At 50.8% G+C, this 23,096-nt stretch overlaps 1 protein-coding gene across 1 annotated transcript in view; it reads left to right on the forward strand.

Annotated features, from left to right (window-relative positions):
• The window catches only part of LOC134933968 (olfactory receptor 5B12-like), a 61,198-nt gene that overhangs the window by 30,502 nt on the left and 7,600 nt on the right, over positions 1-23,096 (forward strand). Inside the window, exons 3-4 of the mRNA XM_063929499.1 lie at positions 16,351-16,514; positions 21,857-21,981. Coding sequence (XP_063785569.1) covers positions 16,351-16,514; positions 21,857-21,981 — 289 coding nt within the window. The remainder of the gene's footprint in view (positions 1-16,350; positions 16,515-21,856; positions 21,982-23,096) is intronic.

Raw genomic sequence — 23,096 nt, forward strand, 5'->3', positions numbered from 1 at the left:
TTGTAACATAGCAAACAAAATCAAAACTCTCCCAATTGGACCAACCACACAAAATATAAATAGAGCAACGTGAAATAGCAACCAGCATATACATAAAAAGGGGATAAAAGCTTAACACAATGAGAACCCCAACAAACCCCCCACCCTGTATACCTCACCCAATGTAAGTATACTTGGATCCCCCAAAAAAGCTAACCTTAAAACCTACAATATCTTTGGAATCCTTACAAGCAACAGAGGCAATAAACCAAACTAACCACCAAAGCTTGAAAGCTTTCTGGAAAAAAACTTCATCAGTAATGGATTAATAACAAAAAGATATAGCAAATTTCACTGAGCATGCCCACCCAATCCAGGAGTAATTGAGAAGCCTATCATACTAGAATCAAGTAGAGAAGAAGTGTCACCAGTTCCCAGGACACATGCAGAACATCATCCCCAAACAACCAGGCTGACCATACTAAAAAAAAAAGCAAATACAGCAGAAAAAAAAACACAAATAATAAAAGTATCAGAATGTTAATCAGGTGCCAGTTGTCGATTGTCTGGAGCATGGCAGTCCACCTCACGAGGTGTAACCAAAAAGTGAGACTCCCCATCCGCCACCACTCGCAGTTTTAATGGGAATACTGTAGCATAAGAGATATTGAGGTCATGGAGTCTGTGTTTAATAGGGAGATACTTGGCTCTGACCTACACCACAAAGTCCGGGAATACAGTGACCTGCACCCCATTCCTTTCCAACTGCCTTTAGTTTGAGTCAAGCTTAGTACAGATTTACAGTTCTTACAGTATAGAAATTCAGCAATAAATGTGTGGGATGGAGCACCCAGAGGAAGGGGAATGTGATGTGCCAACTCCACTGCAGACTGAGAGAAGAAGGATTCCCTGCCACATGAATCAATAAGCCAGGACTACAAAAAGGACTCTTTGCAGAACCCTCTGCATGTTTCATGTAAACCTACAAAACGGATGTTGTTGCTGCGTAGTCTTCCCTCCATGTGTGAAATCTTATTCCGCATGGCAGTCATTTGCTGGTATAGAGTGGAGATTTTATCCTTCATGGGGCCTTGAGAGTCCTCAAGAGTACATATATATGGTCTCAGCCTCCCCAAACTGCTCATGGACACTGTACACATTCTGCCACAGCAGGGATAGATCACACAGGGCCCACTCAGGGCAGGGGCAGGACAGGTGAGATCAATTTGCTGAAGAGGTATGTCAGAGAGAAACCAGGTATAGAGAGCAGATCACCTGGCGAACTGTGTGTGTGAGACTCCTATCGGCGCTGTATCCACAACCCCCCCCCCCCCCCCAACCAAGGCATCCACATCAATGGGCACCATGAAATCTATATAAACATGGGTCCCGATAATCATGGGTCCCACTATTACATCAGAAAAAGCATGCATTGCTGCATAATGAACTTTATTGTTCAATATAATCTGGGTAAAACTAGTCTCTGAATACCAGTTGGACACAGGAGTCTAATGTTAATGCTTAAACATGTGCTTCTGTGTATAACACACATATAATAATTAACTCATTAAAGACTGTAACACTTAGATATATGACAAAGATTCAAATTATGTATTCAAACAGGCATGGATGGTGGTAGTCAATGGTCACAGGCATTAACCTACACAATACACACCAGTGGGGGGAAGGGGCTGTGTGGAGGCAGTGTGTTGGGTGAGGAGATGGACTGGGTGGAGCAATGTGATTTGAAGGGAGGGGCTTTGTGGCGGCAATGTAATGTGTGAGGAGGGAAGCTGTGCGGAGGCAGTGTGATCTATCAGGAGAAACTATGTGGAGGCCATATGATGTATGAGGAGGGGGCTGTCTGGAGGCAGTGTGATGTGTGTGTGGGGGCTGTGTAGCGGCAGTGTGATGTGTGATGAGGGGGCTGTCTTCATTGAGTGTGATGTGAGGAGGGGGCTGTGTGGAGGCAGTGTGATGTGTGAGGAAGGGGACTGTATGGAGGCAGTGTGTTGTGTGAGGAGAGGGCTATGTGGAGACAATGTGATCTAAAGGAGGGAGGGGGCTGTGTGGAGGCAGGGTGATATGTGAGGAGGGGGTTTGTGTGGAGTCAGGGTGATGTGCGAGGAGGGGGCTGTGTGGAGGTAATTTGTAGTGTGAGGAGGGGTGCTGTGTGGGGGCAGTGTGATGTGTTAGGAGGGTTCTGTGTGGAGGCAGTGTGATCTGTGAGTAGGGGGCTGTGTGGAGGCAGTGTGATGTGTCAGGAGGAGGGCTGTGTGGAGGCAGTGTGATGTGTTAGGAGGGTTCTGTGTGGAGGCAGTGTGATATGTGAGTAGGGGGCTGTGTGGAGGCAGTGTGATGTGTCAGGAGGAGGGCTGTGTGCAGGCAGTGTGATGTGTGAGGAGGGGGCTGTGTGGAGGCAGTGTGATCTGTGAGTAGGGGCTGTGTGAAGGCAGTGTGATGTGTCAGGAGGAGGGCTGTGTGCAGGCAGTGTGATGTGTCAGGAGGAGGGCTGTGTGGAGGCAGTGTGATGTGTTAGGAGGGTTCTGTGTGGAGGCAGTGTGATCTGTGAGTAGGGGCTGTGTGAAGGCAGTGTGATGTGTCAGGAGGAGGGCTGTGTGCAGGCAGTGTGATGTGTGAGGAGGGGGCTGTGTGGAGGCAGTGTGATGTGTTAGGAGGGTTCTGTGTGGAGGCAGTGTGATCTGTGAGTAGGGGGCTGTGTGGAGGCAGTGTGATGTGTCAGGAGGAGGGCTGTGTGGAGGCAGTGTGATGTGTTAGGAGGGTTCTGTGTGGAGGCAGTGTGATATGTGAGTAGGGGGCTGTGTGCAGGCAGTGTGATGTGTGAGGAGGGGGCTGTGTGGAGGCAGTGTGATGTGTTAGGAGGGTTCTGTGTGGAGGCAGTGTGATCTGTGAGTAGGGGGCTGTGTGGAGGCAGTGTGATGTGTCAGGAGGAGGGCTATGTGGAGGCAGTGTGATGTGTGAGGAGGGGGCTGTGTGGAGGCAGTGTGATGTGTTAGGACGGTTCTGTGTGGAGGCAGTGTGATCTGTGAGTAGGGGGCTGTGTGAAGGCAGTGTGATGTGTCAGGAGGAGGGCTGTGTGCAGGCAGTGTGATGTGTGAGGAGGGGGCTGTGTGGAGGCAGTGTGATGTGTTAGGAGGGTTCTGTGTGGAGGCAGTGTGATCTGTGAGTAGGGGGCTGTGTGGAGGCAGTGTGATGTGTCAGGAGGAGGGCTGTGTGGAGGCAGTGTGATGTGTGGGGAGGGGGCTGTGTGGAGGCAGTGTGATGTGTGAGGAGGGAGGCTGTGTGGAGGCATTGTGATCTGTGAGGAAAGGGCTGTCTGCAGGCAGTGCGATGTGTGAGGTGGGGGGCTGTGTGAAAGCATTATGATGGGTGAGGAAGGAGGCTGTGTGGAGGCAGGATAATGTTTGAGGAGGGGAGCTGTGTGCAGACAGTGTGATGTTGAGGATGGTGTGTGTATGTGGAAACAGTGTGATCTGTAAGGAAGGTGCTTTGTGGAGGCAGTGTTAAGTGTAAGTAGGGGAGCTGTGTGCAGGCAGTGTGATGGGTGAGGAGAGGGGCAGTGTGGAATCAGTGGAATCTGTGAGAAGGGGCACTGTGTGGAGGCAGTGTGATGTGTGAGGAGGGGGCTCTGTGGAGGCAGTGTGATCTGTGAGGAGGGGAGCTGTGTGCAGGCAGTGCGATGTGTGAGGAGGGGGTCTGTGTGCAGGCAGTGTGATGGGTGAGAAGAGGGGCTGTGTGGAGTCAGTGTAATCTGAGAGGAGGGGCACTTTGTGGGGGCAGTGTAATATGTGTGGAGGGGGCTGTGTGGAGGCAGTGTGATCTCGGAGGAGGGGGCTGTGTGGAGGCGTTGTAATGTGTGAGGTGGGGATCTGTGTGGAGGCAGTTTGATGTATGAGAAGGGGGGCTGTGTGAAATCAGTGTATTCTGTGAGAAGGGGGGCTGTGTGAAATCAGTGTATTCTGTGAGGAGGGGGCTGTGTGGAGGCAGTGGGGTCTGTGAGGAAGGGAGCTGTATTGGGTGAGGAGGGGGGCTGTGTGGAGTCAGTGTAATCTGTGAGGAGGGGCACTTTGTGGAGGCAGTGTAAGGTGTGAGGAGGAGGGCTGTGTGGAATCAGTGGAATTTGTAAGGAGGGGGCTGTGCGGAGGCAGTGTAAGGTGTGAGGAGGAGGGCTGTGTGGAATCAGTGGAATTTGTGAGGAGGGGGCTGTGCGGAGGCAGTGTGATGTGTGAGGAGGGGGGCTGTGTGGAGGCAGTGTGATGTGTGAGGAGGGGGCTGTGCGGAGGCAGTGTAAGGTGTGAGGAGGGGGCTGTGTGGAATCAGTGGAATTTGTGAGGAGGGGGCTGTGCGGAGGCAGTGTGATGTGTGAGGAGGGGGGCTGTGTGGAGGCAGTGTGATGTGTGAGGAGGGGGCTATGTAGAGGCAGTGTGATGTGTGAGGAGGGGGGCTGTGTGGAATCAGTGGAATTTGTGAGGAGGGGGCTGTGCGGAGGCAGTGTGATGTGTGAGGAGGGGGGCTGTGTGGAGGCAGTGTGATGTGTGAGGAGGGGGCAGTCTGGAGGCAGTGTAATGAGTGAGGAGGGGGGCTGTGTGGAGGCAGTGTGATGAGTGAGGAAGGGGCTGTGTGGAGGCAGTGTGATGTGTGAGGAAGGGAGCTGTGTGCAGGCAGTGTATTGGGTAATGAGGGGGTCTGTGTGTAATCTGTGAGGAGGGGCACTTTGTAGAGGCAGTGTAAGGTGTGAGGAGGGGGCTGTGTGGAGGAAGTGTGATCTGTGAGGAAGGGGCTGTGTGGAGGAAGTGTGATCTGTGAGGAGGGGGCTGTGTGGAGGCAGTGTGATGTGTGAGGAGGGGGCTGTCTGGAGGCAGTGTGATGTGTGAGGAGGGGGCTGTGTGGAGGCAGTATAATGTGTGAGGAGGGGGCTGTGTGGAATCAGTGTAATCTGTGAGGAGGGGGCTGTGTGGAGGCAGTGTGATCTGTGAGGAGGGGGCTGTGTGGAGCCAGTGTAATGTGTGAGGAGGGGGCTGTGTGGAATCAGTGGAATCTGTGAGGAGGGGGCTGTGTGGAGGCAGTGTGATGTGTGAGGAGGGGGCTGTGTGGAGGCAGTGTGATGTGTGAGGAGGGGGCTGTGTTGAGGCAGTGTGATGTGTGAGGAGGGGGCTGTGTGGAGGCAGTGTGATGTGTGAGGAGGGGCTGTGTGGAGGTAGTGTGATGTGTGAGAAGGGGGCTGTGTGGAGGCAGTGTGATGAGTGAGGAAGGGGCTGTGTGGAGGCAGTGTGATGAGTGAGGAGGGGAGCTGTGTGGAGGCAGTGTGATGTGTGAGGAGGGGGCTGTGTGGAGGCAGTGTGATGTGTGAGGAGGGGCTGTGTGGAGGCAGTGTGATGTGTGAGAAGGGGGCTGTGTGGAGGTAGTGTGATGAGTGAGGAAGGGCCTGTGTGGAGGCAGTGTGATGTGTGAGGAGGGAAGCTGTGTGGAGGCAGTGTGATGAGTGAGGAGGGGGCTGTCTGAAGGCAGTGTGATGTGTGAGGAGGGGGCTGTGTGGAGGCAGTATAATGTGTGAGGAGGGGGGCTGTGTGGAATCAGTGGAATCTGTGAGGAGGGGGCTGTGTGGAGGCAGTGTGATGTGTGAGGAGGGGGCTGTGTGGAGGCAGTATAATGTGTGAGGAGGGAAGCTGTGTGCAGGCAGTGTATTGGGTAATGAGGGGGTCTGTGTGTAATCTGTGAGGAGGGGCACTTTGTAGAGGCAGTGTAAGGTGTGAGGAGGGGGCTGTGTGGAGGAAGTGTGATCTGTGAGGAGGGGGCTGTGTGGAGGCAGTTTGATGTGTGAGGAGGGGGCTGTCTGGAGGCAGTGTGATGTGTGAGGAGGGGGCTGTGTGGAGGCAGTATAATGTGTGAGGAGGGGGGCTGTGTGGAATCAGTGTAATCTGTGAGGAGGGGGCTGTGTGGAGGCAGTGTGATGTGTGAGGAGGGGGCTGTGTGGAGGCAGTGTGATGTGTGAGGAGGGGGCTGTGTGGAGGCAGTGTGATGTGTGAGGAGGGGGCTGTGTGGAGGCAGTGTGATGTGTGAGGAGGGGCTGTGTGGAGGCAGTGTAATGTGTGAGGGGGCTGTGTCGAGGCAGTGTGATGAGTGAGGAAGGGGCTGTGTGGAGGCAGTGTGATGTGTGAGGAGGGGGCTGTGTGGAGGCAGTGTGATGTGTGAGGAGGGGGCTTTCTGGAGGCAGTGTGATGAGTGAGGAAGGGGGCTGTGTGGAGGCAGTGTGATGTGTGAGGACGGGGCTGTCTGAAGGCAGTGTGATGTGTGAGGAGGGGGCTGTGTGGAGGCAGTATAATGTGTGAGGAGGGGGGCTGTGTGGAATCAGTGTAATCTGTGAGGAGGGGGCTGTGTGGAGGCAGTGTGATGTGTGAGGAGGGGGCTGTGTGGAGGCAGTATAATGTGTGAGGAGGGGGGCTGTGTGGAATCAGTGTAATCTGTGAGGAGGGGGGCTGTGTGGAGGCAGTGTGATGAGTGAGGAAGGGGCTGTGTGGAGGCAGTGTGATGAGTGAGGAAGGGGCTGTGTGGAGGCAGTGTGAGGTGTGAGGAGGGGAGCTGTGTGCAGGCAGTGTAATCTGTGAGGAGGGGGGCTGTGTGGAGGCAGTTTGATGAGTGAGGAAGGGGCTGTGTGGAGGCAGTGTGATGTGTGAGGTGGGGAGCTGTGTGGAGGCAGTGTGATGTGTGAGGAGGGGGCTGTGTGGAGGCAGTGTGATGAGTGAGGAAGGGGCTGTGTGGAGGCAGTGTGATGTGTGAGGAGGGGAGCTGTGTGCAGGCAGTGTATTGGGTAATGACGGAGTCTGTGTGTAATCTGTGAGGAAGGGCACTTTGTAGAGGCAGTGTAAGGTATGAGGAGGGGGCTGTGTGGAGGCAGTGTGATGTGTGAGGAGGGGGCTGTGTGGAATCAGTGTAATGTGTGAGGAGGGGGCTGTGTGGAGGAAGTGTGATCTGTGAGGAGGGGGCTGTGTGGAGGCAGTGTGATGTGTGAGGAGGGGGCTGTCTGGAGGCAGTGTGATGTGTGAGGAGGGGGCTGTGTGGAGGCAGTATAATGTGTGAGGAGGGGGGCTGTGTGGAATCAGTGGAATCTGTGAGGAGGGGGCTGTGTGGAGGCAGTGTGATGTGTGAGGAGTGGGCTGTGTGGAGGAAGTGTGATCTGTGAGGAGGGGGCTGTGTGGAGGCAGTGTGATGTGTGAGGAGGGGGCTGTGTGGAGGCAGTGTGATCTGTGAGGAGGGGGCTGTGTGGAGGCAGTGTGATGTGTGAGGAGGGGGCTGTGTGGAGGCAGTGTGATGTGTGAGGAGGGGGCTGTGTGGAGGAAGTGTGATCTGTGAGGAAAGGGCTGTGTGGAGGCAGTGTGATGTGTGAGGAGGGAGCTGTGTGGAGGCAGTGTGATGTGTGAGGAGGGGGCTGTCTGGAGGCAGTGTGATGTGTGAGGAGGGGGCTGTGTGGAGGCAGTGTGATGTGTGAGGAGGGGCTGTGTGGAGGCAGTATAATGTGTGAGGAGGGGGGCTGTGTGGAATCAGTGTAATCTGTGAGGAGGGGGCTGTCTGGAGGCAGTGTGATGTGTGAGGAGGGGGCTGTGTGGAGGCAGTATAATGTGTGAGGAGGGGGGCTGTGTGGAATCAGTGTAATCTGTGAGGAGGGGGCTGTGTGGAGGCAGTGTGATGTGTGAGGAGGGGGGCTGTGTGGAGGCAGTGTGATGTGTGAGGAGGGGGCTGTGTGGAGGCAGTGTGATGTGTGAGGAGGGGGCTGTGCGGAGGAAGTGTGATCTGTGAGGAGGGGGCTGTGTGGAGGCAGTGTGATGTGTGAGGAGGGAGCTGTGTGGAGGCAGTGTGATGTGTGATGAGGGGGCTGTCTGGAGGCAGTGTGATGTGTGAGGAGGGGGCTGTGTGGAGGCAGTGTGATGTGTGAGGAGGGGGCTGTGTGGAGGCAGTATAATGTGTGAGGAGGGGGGCTGTGTGGAATCAGTGTAATCTGTGAGGAGGGGGCTGTGTGGAGGCAGTGTGATGTGTGAGGAGGGGGCTGTGTGGAGGCAGTGTGATGTGTGAGGAGGGGGCTGTGTGGAGGCAGTGTGATGTGTGAGGAGGGGGCTGTGTGGAGGCAGTGTGATGTGTGAGGAGGGGGCTGTGTGGAGGCAGTGTGATGTGTGAGGAGGGGGCTGTGTGGAGGCAGTGTGATGTGTGAGAAGGGAGCTGTGTGGAGGCAGTTTGATGTGTGAGGAGGGGGGCTGTGTGGAGGCAGTGTGATGTGTGAGGAGGGGGCTGTGTGGAATCAGTGGAATCTATGAGGAGGGGGCAGTGTAGAGGCAATTTGATTTGTGAGGAGGGGGGCTGTGTGGAGGCAGTGTGATGAGTGAGGAAGGGGCTGTGTGGAGGCAGTGTGATGTGTGAGGAGGGGAGCTGTGTGCAGGCAGTGTATTGGGTAATGAGGGGGTCTGTGTGTAATCTGTGAGGAGGGGCACTTTGTAGAGGCAGTGTAAGGTGTGAGGAGGGGGCTGTGTGGAAGAAGTGTGATCTGTGAGGAGGGGGCTGTGTGGAGGCAGTATAATGTGTGAGGAGGGGGGCTGTGTGGAATCAGTGGAATCTGTGAGGAGGGGGCTGTGTGGAGGCAGTGTGATGTGTGAGGAGGGGGCTGTGTGGAGGCAGTGTGATGTGTGAGAAGGGAGCTGTGTGGAGGCAGTTTGATGTGTGAGGAGGGGGGCTGTGTGGAGGCAGTGTGATGTGTGAGAAGGGAGCTGTGTGGAGGCAGTGTGATGTGTGAGGAGGGGGCTGTGTGGAGGCAGTGTGATGTGTTAGGACGGTTCTGTGTGGAGGCAGTGTGATCTGTGAGTAGGGGGCTGTGTGAAGGCAGTGTGATGTGTCAGGAGGAGGGCTGTGTGCAGGCAGTGTGATGTGTGAGGAGGGGGCTGTGTGGAGGCAGTGTGATGTGTTAGGAGGGTTCTGTGTGGAGGCAGTGTGATCTGTGAGTAGGGGGCTGTGTGGAGGCAGTGTGATGTGTCAGGAGGAGGGCTGTGTGGAGGCAGTGTGATGTGTGGGGAGGGGGCTGTGTGGAGGCAGTGTGATGTGTGAGGAGGGAGGCTGTGTGGAGGCATTGTGATCTGTGAGGAAAGGGCTGTCTGCAGGCAGTGCGATGTGTGAGGTGGGGGGCTGTGTGAAAGCATTATGATGGGTGAGGAAGGAGGCTGTGTGGAGGCAGGATAATGTTTGAGGAGGGGAGCTGTGTGCAGACAGTGTGATGTTGAGGATGGTGTGTGTATGTGGAAACAGTGTGATCTGTAAGGAAGGTGCTTTGTGGAGGCAGTGTTAAGTGTAAGTAGGGGAGCTGTGTGCAGGCAGTGTGATGGGTGAGGAGAGGGGCAGTGTGGAATCAGTGGAATCTGTGAGAAGGGGCACTGTGTGGAGGCAGTGTGATGTGTGAGGAGGGGGCTCTGTGGAGGCAGTGTGATCTGTGAGGAGGGGAGCTGTGTGCAGGCAGTGCGATGTGTGAGGAGGGGGTCTGTGTGCAGGCAGTGTGATGGGTGAGAAGAGGGGCTGTGTGGAGTCAGTGTAATCTGAGAGGAGGGGCACTTTGTGGGGGCAGTGTAATATGTGTGGAGGGGGCTGTGTGGAGGCAGTGTGATCTCGGAGGAGGGGGCTGTGTGGAGGCGTTGTAATGTGTGAGGTGGGGATCTGTGTGGAGGCAGTTTGATGTATGAGAAGGGGGGCTGTGTGAAATCAGTGTATTCTGTGAGAAGGGGGGCTGTGTGAAATCAGTGTATTCTGTGAGGAGGGGGCTGTGTGGAGGCAGTGGGGTCTGTGAGGAAGGGAGCTGTATTGGGTGAGGAGGGGGGCTGTGTGGAGTCAGTGTAATCTGTGAGGAGGGGCACTTTGTGGAGGCAGTGTAAGGTGTGAGGAGGAGGGCTGTGTGGAATCAGTGGAATTTGTAAGGAGGGGGCTGTGCGGAGGCAGTGTAAGGTGTGAGGAGGAGGGCTGTGTGGAATCAGTGGAATTTGTGAGGAGGGGGCTGTGCGGAGGCAGTGTGATGTGTGAGGAGGGGGGCTGTGTGGAGGCAGTGTGATGTGTGAGGAGGGGGCTGTGCGGAGGCAGTGTAAGGTGTGAGGAGGGGGCTGTGTGGAATCAGTGGAATTTGTGAGGAGGGGGCTGTGCGGAGGCAGTGTGATGTGTGAGGAGGGGGGCTGTGTGGAGGCAGTGTGATGTGTGAGGAGGGGGCTATGTAGAGGCAGTGTGATGTGTGAGGAGGGGGGCTGTGTGGAATCAGTGGAATTTGTGAGGAGGGGGCTGTGCGGAGGCAGTGTGATGTGTGAGGAGGGGGGCTGTGTGGAGGCAGTGTGATGTGTGAGGAGGGGGCAGTCTGGAGGCAGTGTAATGAGTAAGGAGGGGGGCTGTGTGGAGGCAGTGTGATGAGTGAGGAAGGGGCTGTGTGGAGGCAGTGTGATGTGTGAGGAAGGGAGCTGTGTGCAGGCAGTGTATTGGGTAATGAGGGGGTCTGTGTGTAATCTGTGAGGAGGGGCACTTTGTAGAGGCAGTGTAAGGTGTGAGGAGGGGGCTGTGTGGAGGAAGTGTGATCTGTGAGGAAGGGGCTGTGTGGAGGAAGTGTGATCTGTGAGGAGGGGGCTGTGTGGAGGCAGTGTGATGTGTGAGGAGGGGGCTGTCTGGAGGCAGTGTGATGTGTGAGGAGGGGGCTGTGTGGAGGCAGTATAATGTGTGAGGAGGGGGCTGTGTGGAATCAGTGTAATCTGTGAGGAGGGGGCTGTGTGGAGGCAGTGTGATCTGTGAGGAGGGGGCTGTGTGGAGCCAGTGTAATGTGTGAGGAGGGGGCTGTGTGGAATCAGTGGAATCTGTGAGGAGGGGGCTGTGTGGAGGCAGTGTGATGTGTGAGGAGGGGGCTGTGTGGAGGCAGTGTGATGTGTGAGGAGGGGGCTGTGTTGAGGCAGTGTGATGTGTGAGGAGGGGGCTGTGTGGAGGCAGTGTGATGTGTGAGGAGGGGCTGTGTGGAGGTAGTGTGATGTGTGAGAAGGGGGCTGTGTGGAGGCAGTGTGATGAGTGAGGAAGGGGCTGTGTGGAGGCAGTGTGATGAGTGAGGAGGGGAGCTGTGTGGAGGCAGTGTGATGTGTGAGGAGGGGGCTGTGTGGAGGCAGTGTGATGTGTGAGGAGGGGCTGTGTGGAGGCAGTGTGATGTGTGAGAAGGGGGCTGTGTGGAGGTAGTGTGATGAGTGAGGAAGGGCCTGTGTGGAGGCAGTGTGATGTGTGAGGAGGGAAGCTGTGTGGAGGCAGTGTGATGAGTGAGGAGGGGGCTGTCTGAAGGCAGTGTGATGTGTGAGGAGGGGGCTGTGTGGAGGCAGTATAATGTGTGAGGAGGGGGGCTGTGTGGAATCAGTGGAATCTGTGAGGAGGGGGCTGTGTGGAGGCAGTGTGATGTGTGAGGAGGGGGCTGTGTGGAGGCAGTATAATGTGTGAGGAGGGAAGCTGTGTGCAGGCAGTGTATTGGGTAATGAGGGGGTCTGTGTGTAATCTGTGAGGAGGGGCACTTTGTAGAGGCAGTGTAAGGTGTGAGGAGGGGGCTGTGTGGAGGAAGTGTGATCTGTGAGGAGGGGGGTGTGTGGAGGCAGTTTGATGTGTGAGGAGGGGGCTGTCTGGAGGCAGTGTGATGTGTGAGGAGGGGGCTGTGTGGAGGCAGTATAATGTGTGAGGAGGGGGGCTGTGTGGAATCAGTGTAATCTGTGAGGAGGGGGCTGTGTGGAGGCAGTGTGATGTGTGAGGAGGGGGCTGTGTGGAGGCAGTGTGATGTGTGAGGAGGGGGCTGTGTGGAGGCAGTGTGATGTGTGAGGAGGGGGCTGTGTGGAGGCAGTGTGATGTGTGAGGAGGGGCTGTGTGGAGGCAGTGTAATGTGTGAGGGGGCTGTGTCGAGGCAGTGTGATGAGTGAGGAAGGGGCTGTGTGGAGGCAGTGTGATGTGTGAGGAGGGGGCTGTGTGGAGGAAGTGTGATGTGTGAGGAGGGGGCTTTCTGGAGGCAGTGTGATGAGTGAGGAAGGGGGCTGTGTGGAGGCAGTGTGATGTGTGAGGACGGGGCTGTCTGAAGGCAGTGTGATGTGTGAGGAGGGGGCTGTGTGGAGGCAGTATAATGTGTGAGGAGGGGGGCTGTGTGGAATCAGTGTAATCTGTGAGGAGGGGGCTGTGTGGAGGCAGTGTGATGTGTGAGGAGGGGGCTGTGTGGAGGCAGTATAATGTGTGAGGAGGGGGGCTGTGTGGAATCAGTGTAATCTGTGAGGAGGGGGGCTGTGTGGAGGCAGTGTGATGAGTGAGGAAGGGGCTGTGTGGAGGCAGTGTGATGAGTGAGGAAGGGGCTGTGTGGAGGCAGTGTGAGGTGTGAGGAGGGGAGCTGTGTGCAGGCAGTGTAATCTGTGAGGAGGGGGGCTGTGTGGAGGCAGTTTGATGAGTGAGGAAGGGGCTGTGTGGAGGCAGTGTGATGTGTGAGGTGGGGAGCTGTGTGGAGGCAGTGTGATGTGTGAGGAGGGGGCTGTGTGGAGGCAGTGTGATGAGTGAGGAAGGGGCTGTGTGGAGGCAGTGTGATGTGTGAGGAGGGGAGCTGTGTGCAGGCAGTGTATTGGGTAATGACGGAGTCTGTGTGTAATCTGTGAGGAAGGGCACTTTGTAGAGGCAGTGTAAGGTATGAGGAGGGGGCTGTGTGGAGGCAGTGTGATGTGTGAGGAGGGGGCTGTGTGGAATCAGTGTAATGTGTGAGGAGGGGGCTGTGTGGAGGAAGTGTGATCTGTGAGGAGGGGGCTGTGTGGAGGCAGTGTGATGTGTGAGGAGGGGGCTGTCTGGAGGCAGTGTGATGTGTGAGGAGGGGGCTGTGTGGAGGCAGTATAATGTGTGAGGAGGGGGGCTGTGTGGAATCAGTGGAATCTGTGAGGAGGGGGCTGTGTGGAGGCAGTGTGATGTGTGAGGAGTGGGCTGTGTGGAGGAAGTGTGATCTGTGAGGAGGGGGCTGTGTGGAGGCAGTGTGATGTGTGAGGAGGGGGCTGTGTGGAGGCAGTGTGATCTGTGAGGAGGGGGCTGTGTGGAGGCAGTGTGATGTGTGAGGAGGGGGCTGTGTGGAGGCAGTGTGATGTGTGAGGAGGGGGCTGTGTGGAGGAAGTGTGATCTGTGAGGAAAGGGCTGTGTGGAGGCAGTGTGATGTGTGAGGAGGGAGCTGTGTGGAGGCAGTGTGATGTGTGAGGAGGGGGCTGTCTGGAGGCAGTGTGATGTGTGAGGAGGGGGCTGTGTGGAGGCAGTGTGATGTGTGAGGAGGGGCTGTGTGGAGGCAGTATAATGTGTGAGGAGGGGGGCTGTGTGGAATCAGTGTAATCTGTGAGGAGGGGGCTGTCTGGAGGCAGTGTGATGTGTGAGGAGGGGGCTGTGTGGAGGCAGTATAATGTGTGAGGAGGGGGGCTGTGTGGAATCAGTGTAATCTGTGAGGAGGGGGCTGTGTGGAGGCAGTGTGATGTGTGAGGAGGGGGGCTGTGTGGAGGCAGTGTGATGTGTGAGGAGGGGGCTGTGTGGAGGCAGTGTGATGTGTGAGGAGGGGGCTGTGCGGAGGAAGTGTGATCTGTGAGGAGGGGGCTGTGTGGAGGCAGTGTGATGTGTGAGGAGGGAGCTGTGTGGAGGCAGTGTGATGTGTGATGAGGGGGCTGTCTGGAGGCAGTGTGATGTGTGAGGAGGGGGCTGTGTGGAGGCAGTGTGATGTGTGAGGAGGGGGCTGTGTGGAGGCAGTATAATGTGTGAGGAGGGGGGCTGTGTGGAATCAGTGTAATCTGTGAGGAGGGGGCTGTGTGGAGGCAGTGTGATGTGTGAGGAGGGGGCTGTGTGGAGGCAGTGTGATGTGTGAGGAGGGGGCTGTGTGGAGGCAGTGTGATGTGTGAGGAGGGGGCTGTGTGGAGGCAGTGTGATGTGTGAGGAGGGGGCTGTGTGGAGGCAGTGTGATGTGTGAGGAGGGGGCTGTGTGGAGGCAGTGTGATGTGTGAGAAGGGAGCTGTGTGGAGGCAGTTTGATGTGTGAGGAGGGGGGCTGTGTGGAGGCAGTGTGATGTGTGAGGAGGGGGCTGTGTGGAATCAGTGGAATCTATGAGGAGGGGGCAGTGTAGAGGCAATTTGATTTGTGAGGAGGGGGGCTGTGTGGAGGCAGTGTGATGAGTGAGGAAGGGGCTGTGTGGAGGCAGTGTGATGTGTGAGGAGGGGAGCTGTGTGCAGGCAGTGTATTGGGTAATGAGGGGGTCTGTGTGTAATCTGTGAGGAGGGGCACTTTGTAGAGGCAGTGTAAGGTGTGAGGAGGGGGCTGTGTGGAAGAAGTGTGATCTGTGAGGAGGGGGCTGTGTGGAGGCAGTATAATGTGTGAGGAGGGGGGCTGTGTGGAATCAGTGGAATCTGTGAGGAGGGGGCTGTGTGGAGGCAGTGTGATGTGTGAGGAGGGGGCTGTGTGGAGGCAGTGTGATGTGTGAGAAGGGAGCTGTGTGGAGGCAGTTTGATGTGTGAGGAGGGGGGCTGTGTGGAGGCAGTGTGATGTGTGAGAAGGGAGCTGTGTGGAGGCAGTGTGATGTGTGAGGAGGGGGCTGTGTGGAGGCAGTGTGATGTGTGAGGAGGGGGCTGTGTGGAGGCAGTGTGATGTGTGAGGAGGGGGCTGTGTGGAGGCAGTGTGATGTGTGAGAAGGGAGCTGTGTGGAGGCAGTTTTATGTGTGAGGAGGGGGGCTGTGTGGAGGCAGTGTGATGTGTGAGGAGGGGGCTGTGTGGAATCAGTGGAATCTATGAGGAGGGGGCAGTGTAGAGGCAATTTGATTTGTGAGGAGGGGGGCTGTGTGGAGGCAGTGTGATGAGTGAGGAAGGGGCTGTGTGGAGGCAGTGTGATGTGTGAGGAGGGAAGCTGTGTGCAGGCAGTGTATTGGGTAATGAGGGGGTCTGTGTGTAATCTGTGAGGAGGGGCACTTTGTAGAGGCAGTGTAAGGTGTGAGGAGGGGGCTGTGTGGAGGCAGTGTGATGTGTGAGGAGGGGGCTGTGTGGAGGAAGTGTGATCTGTGAGGAGGGGGCTGTGTGGAGGCAGTATAATGTGTGAGGAGGGGGGCTGTGTGGAATCAGTGGAATCTGTGAGGAGGGGGCTGTGTGGAGGCAGTGTGATGTTTAAGGAGGGGGCTGTGTGGAGGCAGTGTGATGTGTGAGAAGGGAGCTGTGTGGAGGCAGTTTGATGTGTGAGGAGGGGGGCTGTGTGGAGGCAGTGTGATGTGTGAGAAGGGAGCTGTGTGGAGGCAGTGTGATGTGTGAGGAGGGGGCAGTGTGGAGGCAGTGTGATGTGTGAGGAGGGGGCTGTGTGGAGGCAGTGTGATGTGTGAGGAGGGGGCTGTGTGGAGGCAGTGTGATGTGTGAGAAGGGAGCTGTGTGGAGGCAGTTTGATGTGTGAGGAGGGGGGCTGTGTGGAGGCAGTGTGATGTGTGAGGAGGTGGCTGTGTGGAATCAGTGGAATCTATGAGGAGAGGGCAGTGTAGAGGCAATTTGATTTGTGAGGAGGGGGGCTGTGTGGAGGCAGTGTGATGAGTGAGGAAGTGGCTGTGTGGAGGCAGTGTGATGTGTGTGGAGGGAAGCTGTGTGCAGGCAGTGTATTGGGTAATGAGGGGGTCTGTGTGTAATCTGTGAGGAGGGGCACTTTGTAGAGGCAGTGTAAGGTGTGAGGAGGGGGCTGTGTGGAAGAAGTGTGATCTGTGAGGAGGGGGCTGTGTGGAGGCAGTATAATGTGTGAGGAGGGGGGCTGTGTGGAATCAGTGTAATCTGTGAGGAGGGGGCTGTGTGGAGGCAGTGTGATGTGTGAGGAGGGGGCTGTGTGGAGGCAGTGTGATGTGTGAGAAGGGAGCTGTGTGGAGGCAGTTTGATGTGTGAGGAGGGGGGCTGTGTGGAGGCAGTGTGATGTGTGAGAAGGGAGCTGTGTGGAGGCAGTGTGATGTGTGAGGAGGGTGCTGTGTGGAGGCAGTGTGATGTGTGAGAAGGGAGCTGTGTGGAGGCAGTTTGATGTGTGAGGAAGGGGGCTGTGTGGAGGCAGTGTGATGTGTGAGGAGGGGGCTGTGTGGAATCAGTGGAATCTATGAGGAGGGGGCAGTGTAGAGGCAATTTGATTTGTGAGGTGGGGGGCTGTGTGGAGGCAGTGTGATGTGTGAGGAGGGGGCTGTGTGGAGGTAGTGTGATCTGAATGGGGCAGTGTTAACTGTGAGTATATATATTTATATATATATTTTTACAGTACCAGTCAAAAGTTTGTACATACCATCTCATTCAATGGTTTTTATATATTTTAATTTTTTTTCTATATTATAGATTAATACTGAAGACATCAACTATGAAAGAACAAATATGGAATTATGTTGTAAACAAAAAAGAGTAAAACAATTCAAAATATGGTTTATATTCCTCAAAGTATCCCCTTTTGCTTTGATGACAGCTTTGCACACTCTTGGCATTCTCTCAATCAGCTTCATGAGGTAGTCTCCTGGAATGGTTTTGAATTGACAGGTGTTCCTTGTCAAGAGTCAATCTGTGGAATGACTTGCCTTCTTAATGTGTTTGAGACCATCAGTTGTGTTGTGAGGTAGGGTTAATACCCAGTGGACACCCATATTTGACTACTGTTGTAATCCATATTATGGCACTAACCACTCAACTCAGCAAAAAGAAATTACAGTCCATCATTACTTTAAGACATGAAGGTTAGTCGATACAGAGAATTTCAAGAACTTTGAATCTATCCTCAAGTCCAGTTGCAAAAACCCTCAAACACTATGATAACACTGGCTCTCATGCGGACCGCCCCAGGTAAGGAAGACCAAGAGTAACCTCTGCTGCAGAGGATAAGTTCATTAGAGTTACTAGCCTCAGAAACCGCTGCTTAACAGCACCTCAGATTATGACCCACATAAATTCTTCAGAGAGTTCAAGTAGCAGACAAATCTTAACATCAACTGTTCAGAGGAGTCTGCGTGAATCAAGCCTTCATGGTTGAATTGCTGCGAAGAAGCCACTACTGAGGATTAACAACAAGAAGAAGAGAATTGTTTAGGCCAAGAAACACAAGGAATGGACATTAGAGCAGTGGAAATCTGTACTTTTGTCAGATGAGTCCAAATTTGAGATTTTTGGTTCCAATGGCTGTGTCTTTGGGAGACGTAGAGAGGATGAGCGGGTGGTTTCTGCATGTGTGGTTCCCACTGTGAAGCATGGAGGAGGAGGTGTGATGGTGTGGGGGTGCTTTGCTAGTGACACTGTTGGTGATTTATTCAAAATTCAAGGCACACTTAACCAGCATGGCTACCATAGCATTCTGCAGTGCCATGCCATCCCATCTGGTTTGCGCTTACTGGGACCATCATTTGTTTTTCAACAAGACAATGACCCCAAACACGCCTCCAGGCTATGTAAGGGCTACTTGACCAAGAAGGAAAGTGATGGAGTGCTGCGTCAGATGACCTGGCCTCCACAATCACCCGACCTAAACCCAATTGAGATGGTTTGGGATGAGTTGGACTGCAGAGTTAAGGAAAAGCTGCGAACAAGTGCTCAGCACCTCTGGGATCTCCTTCAAGACTATTGGAAAACCATACCAGGAGACTACGTCATGGCTACTTTGAGGAATCTAAAATATAAAACATATTTTGATTTGTTTAACACTTTTTTTTGTTTACAACATAATTCCATATTTGTTCTTTCATAGTTTTGATGTCTTCAGTATTAAACTACAATGTAGAAAACCATTAAAATAAATAAAAACTGTTGAATGAGAAGGTGTGTCCAAACTTTTGACTGGTACTGTATATGTTACGCAAAGATGGGCACTCACCAGTGAAAAAGCAAGTTCAAAGGGTTTATAACACCAAGTTATAATTCATTTCAACATTTTAGTCAGGTTTAGCCCTTTTTTAAGACCAATAAACAAAATAGTAATTAATCCATAATCCTAGAGAAAGATATCAATATACAAAACTATATTACCTGAGTCACATTAAATAGCCACACCTGGTCTGTTCACAGAGCATTGCCACCCAATAGCTGAAGTCAAGTGCGTGTGAACGACTAGAAATACATGCATTACAACAGCCGGAAGTCTTTCAGTATTTGCTGATCGATCATATACATTTCCACTACATACAACAGAAGCTCAATATGTGCATCTAAACCCATAAATTCAAATATACAAAGTAAATTAATTGTCAATTGTCAGACGTTGCATCATGCAATATCTGCTAACAAGTCCCAGCAGATAAAGGAAGATGCCAATGTCATGACATCACTGCAGGATTTCTACAAACTTTAATAACAACAGAGCAAATGACATTCACCGTAATGTATGTGGGCGGTAAAGGGCTATCTAAATTTAATGAAGAATGCAGTGCCTACTAGAGGACACTTCATAAAGCACCACAAATAATTTCTAATTTCAAAAAAGTGCAGAATAGTCTCAGGTTTATCTAAGACACAACTATATAAAAATACACACCAAACAGAGAAAAATTACATGTATTAGAAAAAAGCAAAAATACCAAGAATTGACCTAATGCAAAAGCAGTATAGAAAAAATTATACTACCAAGGGGGATTAAAGGCTCTGACTCATCACAGGAATACATTTGGAGGATTGAATTCACCTCCAGGCAACCATTTTCAATGTGTAAATCCATTTTACTGCTCAGTTTTAGCATCCAGTTGATAATACGCCTTTTGAGAGATGACACTTGGGCCGATATTTACTAATATTCGTGTTTTTGTCGGATTGTGTAGTGTTTAAACTCGTCTTGTAGCGGGTGCATTTTCATGCAACTTTTTGAAACTATATACGCCAAGTTACGAAGCATTCGACTTTATGCTTTTCGTGTTTTCCGATGTCATTGCCAGTCTGGTTTTTTTGGACCATTTACGGCCGTCATTGTTGTTTGCGTACGTGTTTTTGTTGTTTTTGGTGGGGGGTTTTTCTAAGTTAAATACAGCAGGGTTTTCTTTTTCCACGGTCGCATTTTCACTTTTAGTTTAGTTGTTTCAGATGGTAGGAGTGTCTGTACACAACCATATAAATAATTCGCCCCAAACCGTCCACACCTCATGGGTTTAGTTAGTGGTGAGGAGGGAGGTTGTGCTGTGGAGGTTGGTGAGTAGTTGGTTTAGTGAGGAGCTTTTTGGGCGATTTCTGAGTATAGTATTGTGTTTGAAAGTAGTCTTGTCATTCTTGTAGTCTTGTTTTTTGTGGTTTTGTCTCATTTTTGGTCCAAGTCTTTTTTTTATAGTCCCTTGTCACTGTGTGTGTGTGTGTGTGTGTGTGTGTGTGTGTGTGTGTGTGTGTGTGTGTGTGTGTGATTTGTGCAGTGGTAGTTGCGGAGTGTGTTGTTTGTCTTTTTATTTTTCTGTGTTAAGTGTTTAGACACACAATTATGTGTGACTCACAGGTGGGTGAGGTGGAGGGTGTGAGTGAGGGGGAGGAGGTCAGTCAGGTGGAGGAGGTGAGTGTGAGTGAGGTTAGTGAGGTGGAGGAGGTGGGTGAGTTTGCTGCAGCAGCCTCAAGTGACAGTGATAGTGACAGTCAGACAGCTCCGCAGCCACGCACCACTAATAAGACTGGGCAGAATGTCAAGTTTACATATGCAGAAATGTGGCATTGGTGCGGGAGCTGATGAAGTACCAGCGGCAGTTATTTGGCCCTAAGTCCGCCAAGGTGCCAACACGGAAGAAGACGATGTTGTGTGCGAAAGTTGTTGCTGCTGTCAATAGTAAGGGGGAGGTCAAGCAGACGGAGGACATGTGCCACAAACGGTACTATGACATAAAGCGACGTGTCAAGTCCAAAATGGCCAAGGAGACGAAGTCGGCTCGAAAAGCCGGTGGTGGCCAGCCCTATATTGCAAGATATCTGGAGTATGAGGAGCTCATGCGGAGTGTAATACCTCCTGAAGTAGTCTCTGCAACCCATGTCCGGGATTCAGATAGGCCCAGGAAGAATGGTGAGCATGTGTATTTGCATGAACATTCTATGTTTTTGTTTTTATTCAATTCCAATGTGTGTCATGTGACGTTGCATATTACTCCCATCTTCAAGTGTGTGTCTGCAAATACCTTGTTTTGGGTTATGTTTTCTACAAAAGCCAATGTAACATCTTACTTTTTTGTATGTCATGTTTTTTTTCCACTATATTTTCCATGTGTGGTTTGGACTTGGTGTGTCATAGAATTGTCCTGCAATAATGTATTCCTTTTGCACATTTTGAAAGTTTAAATTTTGACTAGGTTTGAGATTTATGTTATCCATGTGCAATGTTGCTAAAACTGTGGTTGTCGTGTTAGAGGCTGGAGTAGTGGAAAGTGGTTTGAAAACCACTTACATGTGTAATGTCCTTATTACTGAATGATTTGTTTTTTGGAAAAAAACAACAACAATGTTTGTTCAGTTTGAGGCTGTATTTTTACGCAGACACAACACTGTTTTTTGTTTTTTTTGTGTGTGTATTTTTGGTTGCCTCATATAGTGGTAATGTGTGTTTGGAGTGCCACATCACAGAGCAATTTCTATATTGCATATGTAATATTTGTCCTATCATTACCAAATGAAGAAGTGTGTGCTTTTGGTTGTTATTGACTGTATTTTTACCTGTGTCCTATGTCTGTGTCTTGTACATGTTTTCCTGTGTTGCACTTTCCATAGTTCATATGGCTATTGGAGAATCTTTATTATTTCATGTAGTGGTTTCTTGGTTTACGGTCCTTAAGTTTTATAAAAATGCAAAACACGCTCTTTTTATTTAATTAATGTTTATAAGCATAATGGGTGGATGTATCCACAATAGCATGATTACATGATTTCTTATTTTGGTTTTGCAGCGTTGGAATAAAGCAGTACTGGTTGTACTGCAGTAACTCCCATTACATTTGATGATGTTGACACGGCGAAAGCAGGTAAAGTGTCCATTGTAGTATAGGGTATGTTTGTAAAGGAATGGCCATAACAACATTTCACTTTCAATACTAGGTCCATCAAAAGAAGTCTGGAGCAGCATAAGTTTGACTTCAGTAACACAACAGCCAAAAAAAAAAAATGGGGCAGCATAGAAAGCAAGGTCTGATGTCCAGGGCCAACCACAGCAGGCTACCCCGCTATGAAGATTATCGACAGTATGTTCGGGCCCCACACTCCAAATTTTGGACACACCTCCAAGACGTGAACCACACTCCCCTCAACTTGATTGTAAGTATCAAACTGTAAAAAATAAAATACAAATATATTATTCAAACTTTTACTTAAACACATTAAGTCCAAACACATCAAAATATGATATACTTACCAAAGTCAGTAAAAGATGAAATGGAATCTGAGCAAAATGGCCTTGTCCACATCCTGTAAATATATGTATGTTCACTTCAGCCATACAGTAACACATTGTGTGTAAGATGCTGCAACAGAAACTCATGTTTATTTTGAGGAAAAAAGTACGGTAATGTAACAATTTAACACATGTGTGTTTGAACTAACATTGCCAAATACATATAAAAGCATTACTATGTTTGTTTAAATACAAATATAAGGTAACACATTTTGGATTTCAAAGTGTTTTTATGGTGGAGTATGTGTGATCTACAAGAAAACTAATGTGTTTGCTTTCACAATTAAGTAACCAGACCCATTTGCCACAAACAGGCATATGTATGTATTTAAGTTATGAGTGATGATGTTGCTATGCAGGATATCTGGAAGCAACAGTCAATGACATGTATTCGATGTGTAGTGATTTGTTAGAATTGAACAAACATATGGCTAGCTAATGTGTTTTTTTTTTTATTTCTGCTTCTAGTCCTGGTAACAGCGTCCCTCCACAACATCAGCAAATAAGCAGCAGTTCTGGTACGACTACTCCAAATATCACGCCAATGTCATCACCACCAAGACGCTTCACCAGAGCATGCCAACATGACAGTGGTAAAGGCAAAGGGCAGGACAAGCAGCCAATCAAAATCAATTAACATTGTAAACTCACATTTTTATTTTAGAGAAGTAAATCACAATACTTAGTAAGTGTATGTTTGTTAAAAAATATATAACACTTAGCTCCTTGACAATTTGAACAACATAATTAATTATAAGTGGTACAAACAGCAACAGGAAATTTGTATGCACATTTATTCTTTACCATTTTTGCCATTTTCTGGAGGAGGGAAATGTTTGTGATGCACATAGATGTTAGCAGGAAGTAACCAGACCACTTGATTTTTTCCTAATCATTACTCTTTCTAGATCCCAATCAATCTCAGATCCTGCACACACAATAACTGGCAGCCAGCAAGAATGTCTTTAGCAGGAAGTAACCAGACCACTTGATTTTTTTATAATCATTACTCTTTCTAGATTCCAATAAATCTCAGATCCTGCACACACAATCATTGGCCGCCAGGCATAATCATCCATGACCAATGCAACTTACAATGTGAATTAAAACTGGTTTACATTTCTTCTGTAGACGACTTTACAAGAAAAACACAATAGAGATGTGTAAAAGTGTCCTAATATGTTTGTGTACATTTATAATTTTATATAACCAAAATGAATGATATTATTGTTTTGGCATGTTTGTGTGTGTAAAAAATGAAGAATCATATTTAAAAACCTGAGGCACAACCCACAAAATAAAAAAGATTTTAACTTTTAACAGTAATGTGTGTAATAATGGATATATGTTGAAAAATGTGTATTGACTTTTAAAACTCCAAATTTACTCCAGCAAACATAAGGCAATAAATTATATTGGATGAGACAAGTTTGTGTCCCTTTTAAAGGCATGATAAGTCAGGTGTGAATGATTTGTAAGTGTCAGCATATGTAAACACGGCTGAAAAAAGCAGGTCTATTTTTTTGCAGTTTTTTTTAACGAATCGCAAAAACATATGACCGCATTTGACCACTCAGAGACTAACACCCAAATACGAATTAATAGTGAATTCCCGTATTGTATGAAATAATAGCCGCGTTTGACCGATGGTCTATTCATTCATATTTCTGATCTTTGCTAATCAAACCATTACGAATAGTCGAAACAC

This window comes from Pseudophryne corroboree, chromosome 6, assembly GCF_028390025.1.
Source record: "Pseudophryne corroboree isolate aPseCor3 chromosome 6, aPseCor3.hap2, whole genome shotgun sequence".
Lineage (NCBI taxonomy): Eukaryota > Metazoa > Chordata > Amphibia > Anura > Myobatrachidae > Pseudophryne > Pseudophryne corroboree.